Source organism: Acanthisitta chloris, unplaced genomic scaffold (genome assembly GCF_000695815.1).
Source record: "Acanthisitta chloris isolate BGI_N310 unplaced genomic scaffold, ASM69581v1 scaffold12455, whole genome shotgun sequence".
Classification (NCBI taxonomy): Eukaryota; Metazoa; Chordata; class Aves; order Passeriformes; family Acanthisittidae; genus Acanthisitta; species Acanthisitta chloris.
The window spans coordinates 4,904-13,516 of record NW_008675430.1 but is presented as its reverse complement, the minus strand read 5'-3'; the positions used below and the strand labels follow the sequence as shown (position 1 = coordinate 13,516).

The window sequence follows — 8,613 nt, the reverse complement described above, 5'->3', positions numbered from 1 at the left end:
ACTCAGATGTCTCCCTGCTAAACTACCAGTCTGCCCTGTATCCATCATCTGCAGCCCCAGTTGCAGGAGTGGCTCAGCAGAGTGTTTCCTTGCAGCCTGGAACCACCCAGATCTGCACACAGACCGACCCCTTCCAGCAAACCTTCATCGTGTGTCCTCCTGCTTTTCAGAGTAAGCAGAAAACCCTTTGTGTGGTGCTGTGATTTCAGTTAGTTAGACGTGAAAAGTTGTGATTTGCACTACATTGAGAAAGGGCTAAACTGAGCAGAGCTCTCTGTGCTTGCCACATGGTGCTCTTGCATCAGATGTAAGTGCAGAATCAGGTCAGACGTGTGTCGACAGTTTGATTCTCTTCCAGGTCATGCTCGAACAGGTGACAGTATCTTGCCTGCCTGGTTGCAGGCTCCAGCTGGTTGCTCAACCAGTTTTTCCCCCCAAACTGAACACAGCAGCATTCCACAGAAAGCAGTGAACAGAGGAGCCAGACCTGCCTGGAAATCAGAGAGTGTTGCAGTGTGTTTGGTATCTCCAGAGCAAATATCTGGTGTTCCAGCCTCAGTTCACAAGTGCTGATGCAGCTGTTTGGTAGCAACAGGTTGTGACAGATTCTGGATCAGTGAGATTAGCACAAGCAGAGCTCTGTTCATCCTCAAGAGTTCTAGTTAAGCTGATACCTGGATTGTGTGGATCTGGAGGGTTGTGTGTGAAATGAGAACTGATAGTGTAAGGCTAGAACTTTGAACTTGGCCTCAAGCAACCCAGAACTAGATGTTAGTGTTATCTGTGTTTCTGGAAACAAGACTATAGACTCCACAAAGCTGGTGAGGACTGGTAGTCCATCATGGCCCTTTAGCACACTGGGATGCAGAAATATTTACTTCATAGTATCATAGAATTTAGAGGTTGGAGTGGACCTTACAGTCCCAACCCCTGCCCTGGGCAGGGACACCTCCTCACTAGATCAGGTTGCTCAAGGCCCATCCAGCCTGGCCTTGAACACCACCACGGTTGGGGCAGCCACCACATCCCTGGGCAGCCTGTGCCAGTGTCTGACCACCCTCAACGGGAAAAACTTTTTTCTCACATCCAGCCTAGCCCTTCCCCCCTTCAGTTTGACACCATTTCCCCTTGTCCTGTCCCTGCAGCTCCTTGTAGGCCCTTCAGAGAGTGAAAAGTTGCTCTGAGGTTTCCACACAGTTTTCTCCAGGCTGAACAGCCCCAGCTCCCTCAGCCTGTCCTCACAAGGGAGATATTTGGAAACAAAGAATAATAAAGCAACTTAGTGGTGATGTGTCTTGTCCTCCACAGCTGGACTTCAGGCAACTACAAAGCATTCTGGGTTCCCAGTAAGGATGGAAAATGCTGTCCCAATTGTGCCCCAAGCACCTGCAGCACAGCCACTGCAGATCCAGTCTGGAGTTCTCACACAGGTAAAAAAACCACCCCAAACTCCCCCTAGAGTTAACTGGAATTTCAAGCACCATCCAGAAAAACCTGCCTGCCCCTCTGTGGGGAGTTCCCAGAACTCTCCAAAAGGCTAAGTGCAGATCACTTCTAAGTGTTTCCTTGGTTTGGTTTGGTTTTCTGGAGTATGTCGTGTGCCTCCCTGGTTTTAGGAGTTTGATTTAATAATGGGAATGAACAGGTAATTTTCATCTGCTAGAAACAAGCTGTATTTTTTGGGGGTGTGCAGGGAGTGGTGGTCAGTTTTGCCTGCACTTTAGAAATATGGCAGAAGGAATCACTGAGAAGTGAGATCCTGGTAAAGAGAAGTGACAGTGCAGATTAATCTCGTTAAAATTTCATCTTTAAATCAGTTAAATTATTTCTGAATCCTCCTCAGCTAGTTACATTCTTAGTGTGAACTAATGGGTAGCAGTGACATATCTATGTCTGTAGTTTGCAGTTTAAACAAGATGCAATAGCAAAATTCACTAATAATTCAAAAAATTATATTTTTTACATGAGTAACATGTCATAAATTAAACCAATTTCTCTGTCCCAAAAGTAATGCTTTAATATACAGTGAGTGCCCAGTGAGTCACAGGTTTTATTCACTGAAAAATGATAATTGCCTTTATAATTAAGTGCACTTCTATTTGTTGGCATAGCTTTAGTTTCTGCTGGCATCAACACATACTCTGTTAGTTTTGCTCTCCAGGCACTACATTGGACTCACTGACCTTCTTGTACAGGAGTAGTCACTACGTTTTAGACTGTTCAGTCCAAATAATCTGGTTTCTTTAGCATAATTACCCATGTAATGGTATCCAAAATGCAGAATCCACTTGAAGACCCACCTGGATCCAAGTCCTGCTTTGTCCTGAGTGCCAATTCTACACTAAGAATCTGGTTGTAATTAGACATTTGACAGACTAATATGTGTCTCAGTGGTTTCATCGCAGATAACTTTGCTCTTTCATGACACAAAAGACCTGCCATGCCTTCTATTAAATCCCATAGTTTACCTTCTCCCAAGAGTTGTGTGTGTGGATTTGGAGGCACAGGCTCCTGCCGAGGGTGCAGTGTGTGCCATGGTGAGTGCAGTGCGTGGGTGTCTCTCCCTCTGGCACCCAGTAAAGTGTCAGCAGCTGAACACTATCTCACTTTAACTGTGTCATCTGAGAGCTCCTGTCCCCAACTCCCCTGCTGGGCTCCCCCCAGGGCCGTGTAAGTGCTTAGAGGAACATACCCACAGGGTCTGGGTGTTGGTTTCACTGCATCCCGGACTCGAGCACCATAGAACTGCCAGCGAGGTGCTGCCTCGCCTGGCTCTATTGCTGAACCCACTGACCTGCCTCAGTTCATGTGTTTCACTCACTGCCTGGTCTACATTTCAGGGAAGCTGTACACCACTAATGGTAGCAACTCTTCATCCTCAAGTAGCCACCATCACGCCGCAGTATGCGGTGCCCTTTACCCTGAACTGCGCAGCCGGCCGGCCGGCGCTAGTCGAACAGACGGCTGCAGTACTGGTAATTGCCTCCCTTGATTGTGTTCACTAACTGAGTTTTTGTTTTAACTTAGACTTGCAGAGGGCATGGAAGCATGTGCCATCTTGTGGCTGTGTTCTTGCTACATCTTAATGTCTCGTTGTTTTCCTCCCCAACATTGCTGAAGCACTGTCTGACTCTGACGTTTAGTGTGGCTCTGTAAAGAATCCAGATCCATTGACTATTACTTTTTGCTAGCCTAGTATTTAAAGCTCTTCTAAGCTAGACTCTAGAAGAGTTGTAATCGTCCTTGTTCTTCGCTCACTCTCCTATCTTTGCCTTTTGATTGTGGAATACAAAGGAATCAGTCTTTAGCTTGACTCTGCTACAGGTACCTGGATGGCCAGAATTTGACCTACTTGGCAAGTTAGCTCCATATTTTGTTTCCAACATGTTTAAAGCTGCTTTGCATGGAGAAATGTCTCAGATCATTAAGCACAGGCTAAAATCTCTAATGATAGCAAATCCTTTAATGTATTGCTTTAGCAGTTGATTTCTCTTAACCTCTGTTGAACATTGACAATAATTTTCTGGCCTTTTGTTATTTATAGCACATAGCTTACTTCATCCAGATAAAGATTCTGTTCTTCACAGATACTTTTCAGTTCATGTGTATTTCTTGGTTGAAATTAAAGGTGAGCTCAGTATCCAAAATGGCAAGAGTTAGCTTTTAGGTTATTTGGACCAGTTTTACAAAAGGCTGGGGGAAGGGAATGAACACACCTTAAAGAAGGGTATGTTTGCAAAATTGTGCTCTTCTGCATTCATTTGGCACCTGCATCAGAACAACTTTGCAAGTGCCACAGAGAAGTCATTGTAAAACTCCAGAATCAGATCAGTGAAGCTTATGAAAACATTGCAGTGCACTGAAGTGCTGGTCTCCTCACATGTCGTTCAAAGCACATTCCATTGTGTGAACCATGTTGTTTCTTGTGGCTTTCAAGTGGTAGTTTGAATGTCATTTTCTTCCAAGAGGGAGGCCTCTGCTGAAGTGGAATTTGCTTGAGTCATACCTGTCCTGAAATTCAAACCCACTCATTTGAGTTCTTCTGAACCAAGGGAGCTGCTCCCTGGTTCTGAGGATGGGAAGGCAGGAGAGTGGGGTCACAGCTCTGAGCTAAACAGACCCAAGGATGCTTCTCCTTTCCTCCTCTTGAATTTTGATTGCTGAAAGGCTGCAACCTAGGCTCCAAAAACAGCAAGGGGTGACTGTAGCAGAGCTGGGGACACAAAGTGAGTTGTTAGTGATGTTTCCAAAGTGTTTTGGGGTTTTGATTCAACACCAAATTCTATTCTGTGTGTGTGCAGTGGACTTGATGTTCAACTCCCCTGTACAGCCGCGGAGCTCAGAGCCAGCTGTCTCCAGACTCTGAGCCTGGATTCTGGGTGCCTCTGGAGGGCTTTGCTAGTTCTGTTTGGATTCTGGGAGCCTTTGGCGTGAATTTGCTCACCTTTAGTGCTTCCGACACTTCTCCCTTGCTGCTTCCCCTGAGTTTGCATTAGCCATTTGCTAAGCTTTGCATATTTTTGTCCTTCCTCTGTCAAAACAGTTCGTCGCTTGGAAGGCCCGATTTCTGCCTCTCATTGGGAACTTAGATCTTGCTGTATTAAACTCTCTGCTTTGTCTTGTGCAGGTGTTGGCTTTTGGAAAGACGCATGGTGTGACTTTTAACATATTTCTCTTTTGATTTTTTTGGTATTTTTTTACATGTCGTTATTATTATTCTGCTTATGTTGGCAGAGGTTCTAGCAGCTCTCTGCTTTGAAGGCTTCTTGTTCGGAACCAGTATTTGTACTGAGTGGATCTGTTACTTGCAGAAATAATTGATATAAAGCAGCAGGTGCTGATGGTTTGGCAGTTTGAACTGCAAGAGAGAGAACCATAAATTTCCTAAATCATGGAGGTACTGTACTGTCAGATTTGTTTGGACAGGAACATTGATAATATTAATGAATTGAGCATATCTTCATGTATCTCCCTTGTAACTGAATTATCTCTCAGTGTGGCTTTTCCTAACTACTTTAGTTGAGGTGGGTGAATTTCCATGATAATACCACCATCTCAGCTCTCCCAGTGTGAGCCCTGCAAGGCAGAAAAACAGAAAGGGCCAAATTGGCTTCATATTTTCGAAGCCTTCAGCAGAACAGTGTGTGTAAATCTACATGCACCTGGCAGTGCAGTACCTGGCTGCATCTGCAGAGCAATGTTGACACTCCTTTCCCCGGGTGACAGCTGTGATAGAAAAGATTAGCAAAGTCTCAGGGGAAGCTCATTCCTCTGGTTTTCTTGTTCTCCTGTGCTGAGCCCTTTGGAGCACATGCAATGATGTGCTGTTATCTCTGCAAGCTAACAATCTACCCCAGTGCATTTATTGCTTGGACAAATCTCTCCCTGCACCTGTAGGAACTGAAGTCTAGTGAGCCTGTGTCTGTGTTTGTTGTTTTGCAGCAGGCCTGGCCGGGGGGAACCCAGCAGATCCTGCTCCCTTCCACCTGGCAGCAGCTCCCAGGGGTTGCTTTGCACAACTCTGTTCAGCCAGCGGCCGTGATTCCGGAGACGATCAGCAGCAGCCAGCAGTTAGCTGACTGGAGGTAGGGATTGCACAGCTCCAGCTCCCTGAAAAATAGAAATACATGGCATTACAGTGCCCAGAATTTCTCCCTTCCCCTCAGAATCACATGGGCTCAGTGCAGCTCGTGGTTGCTGCAATGTAGTCATGGGATTTGGGTCTCTTATGGGCTTTTTTTCTGCTTCAGGAATGCACATTCCCATGGAAATCAGTACAGCACTCTCATGCAACAGCCATCTCTGCTGACCAACCACGTGACATTGACTACAGCACAGCCTCTGAACGTTGGAGTTGCTCATGTTGTGAGGCAGCAGCAGAGCAGCAATGTGTCAGCAAAGAAGAACAAGCAGCCAGCACCGAGCACAGCCAAGTAAGGATCCCATTGCTTCCTTTCCCAGCCCTAGAAAGACTGTGGGTTAATTTGTGGAGGTTGCCTTTATGGTGTGGAAAATGTGTCTTCTGATCACAGAGACATTGAATGTGTAACTTCATTGTGCTACAAGTGCATTTAAAGGTGTCTTGGAAAACACCTCTGTGCTGTAGGCACTGATAGAAGTGACTCTGATTTCAGTGAGTGCAAGGAATTGGTTAACCAAGTGCTTTGCTGCAATGGTCAGAGGGAGATTGACACATTCAGGCTGTGTTGGTGCCATTCCAATGAAATGACAGAATTGTCAAACAAGGGGTAGCAGGTTTCTGGCAGTGTTCAAGTGGATCAACCCCATTCAGAGCATCTCTGAGTGCCTGATCCCTTTTGGGATGTGTCTGTGTTGTTTCTTGTGTGAGTGCACTGAGGTTCTCTCTGCGTATTTCAAGTTGCTTCCTGTGTATGAGCTCCAACCTGCTGGAACCTAGTGCTGTTTGTCCCAGCCTGTTGAATGTGCTCTGGTTTTCCTCCTCCAGGCCCAGTTCAAGCCTCGAGGCCGTGCCCACCCAGGTGTACTCACTCATTGGGAGCAGTCCTCTGCGCTCCACCTCCTCCTCCTCCAACGTGCTCGTCCCAGTGCAGGAGCAGCACCAGCCCATCGTGATCCCAGACACTCCAAGCCCACCAGTCAGTGTCATCACCATTCGCAGTGACACTGATGAGGAAGAGGACAGCAAATACAAACCTGCCAGGTAGGAAGTTAGTTCAGGCAGTACTGATCTGTCTGAGCTCAGCCTAAGCACCAGGGAGAGTAGAGAACATGACATGTGGAGCCTTGGCTCCACATAAGAGCTGCATATGACAGAACATTCTCCATCACATCCATTGTGCTGTTGTGTCTCTAGTTAATCTGAATTTAATCTGTCAAGGAGGGAGGGTACAAGATCCAGAGGGAAATCTGTTTCTCGTGGGAAAAGGCAAGTTTTCCATTTGTATTTTGTGGTGTTTTTTCCCCTGCAGTTTGGGTATGAAGCAGAGATCCAACGTCATCAGCTACGTTACTGTTAACGACTCCCCTGACTCCGACTCCTCCCTGAGCAGCCCCTATGCCACAGACCCCCTGTCCTCCCTCAGGAGTGCTGGAGGAGCCCTGGAGCTGCCCAGCAGGAACACAGCTGACAGCTCCAGCTCCCGGACCATCATTGTGCCACCGCTGAAAACGCAGCTCAACGACTGCATTGTAGCCACCCAGGCTTCAGGTGGGTTTGCTCAGAGCTCACTCTGCTCAAGGAGCTTTGCCAGGGCTCAGGTGTTGTCCTCCTGTCCCTGACACATTTGTCCTCACAGTTTTGGACTCTGCAGCTTTAGGTTTCACAGCTGCTGTTCTGAGAGTGCTGATCTGTTTTCAGTTTCATTGATAGTTTTACCTTTCATAGCTGTTTAGAAAGAGCTTTGAAAATTCCCAACGGTATCTTAACCACATTTTAAATCATAATTAAAGAGAAGCTTCTGTGACAGAAACCGTCCCGGAGTATTCTTTGCTTGCCAGAGCTGGTTACCACAGTGTATGGCCTGGGAGAGGGAGGACTGGACTAAGCTTTTATCATCTTCCAGGCATCCTGAGCAGCAGCAGTAAGACCAAGCCAGTGGCCTCGGTGAGCGGGCAGTCGTCAGGGTGCTGCATCACACCCACGGGGTATCGCTCCCACCGCGTGGTAACCAACGGTGTGCAGCCTCTCAATCTCAGCCAGGTGAGCTCTGCTGGCCTTCCTTGAAGCTGATTTTGTCCTGGGGCTATGCAGTGTAGGACAGACTCTATAGGGAGTACAGGTGAAGTTTCTGGAGGCAAAGAATTTGTTCCTTTAGTTGCGGGCAGGAGAAGGAAATGTGGTTATATCCATATTCCTTATTTATGCTTCTAATCACACATGTCTTGCAGGTTGTTCTTGCCATCAGGTGGCACACCAGGATCCAGATGTTGAATTAGAGTAGCACTGAAGGCACTCAACAGTATGAGGAGATTCTTTTGTTATTTCATGGAATCAGCCAGGTTGGAAAAGACCTCAAAGGTCATCGAGTCCAACCCTAAATGTACCTTCATCCTTTAGATCTCAAAGAGGCCCAAACAGGAGCTTAAGACTGGACTTGTCTCTCAAACTAACAGTTAGCACTTGACTTCCCTTGAAACCTTCAGAGAGAGGTTTCACTTCAGTTTGTGTCCTGACTTTTGACCTTTGAGTTACACTGTAGGAGCCTTTCAGAAGAGAGGGAGTGTTACACCTCCAGTTTGTTTCTGGCATGGGCACAAGGCAGGTTATGTTGTGCTAAGCCCTGCTGCCACCCTCACCAGGGTGCAGAGGAGCAGAAGTGTGAGGAGTTCAAGGCTTGGGTCAGTCCCAGGACGTGCCAGCTGTGTCCCATGGTACCCCAGGTGTGGCACTTCGATCGCACTGTAGGTGTGTCACCGTTCTCAGACCCATGGGAGGGTTTCTCACGGGTGGGTCTGCAGGAGTGTTGGCTGGAGGTGTTGATTGGGAGGCTCTGGCTGACCCTTGCTCACCTCCTGTCCCCTGAGGATAGCCTCTAACCTTGTTCTTCTCCCTGCAGAACCAGCAAACCACAGTGCTGGCCACACAGGAGAGAAGTGGAAATGCTGTCCCACGTAGGCAGCAAGCTTATGTGG

General features: G+C 47.2%; 1 protein-coding gene across 1 annotated transcript in view; it reads left to right on the top strand.

The window, feature by feature from the left end:
- Positions 1-8,613, top strand: part of HIPK1 (homeodomain interacting protein kinase 1) — a 21,816-nt gene that overhangs the window by 12,648 nt on the left and 555 nt on the right. The window contains exons 7-15 of the mRNA XM_009075755.1: positions 1-171; positions 1,309-1,430; positions 2,841-2,975; positions 5,443-5,585; positions 5,751-5,933; positions 6,473-6,682; positions 6,951-7,189; positions 7,545-7,681; positions 8,538-8,612. The exon at positions 1-171 is cut by the window's left edge and continues 43 nt beyond it. Coding sequence (XP_009074003.1) covers positions 1-171; positions 1,309-1,430; positions 2,841-2,975; positions 5,443-5,585; positions 5,751-5,933; positions 6,473-6,682; positions 6,951-7,189; positions 7,545-7,681; positions 8,538-8,612 — 1,415 coding nt within the window. The remainder of the gene's footprint in view (positions 172-1,308; positions 1,431-2,840; positions 2,976-5,442; positions 5,586-5,750; positions 5,934-6,472; positions 6,683-6,950; positions 7,190-7,544; positions 7,682-8,537; position 8,613) is intronic.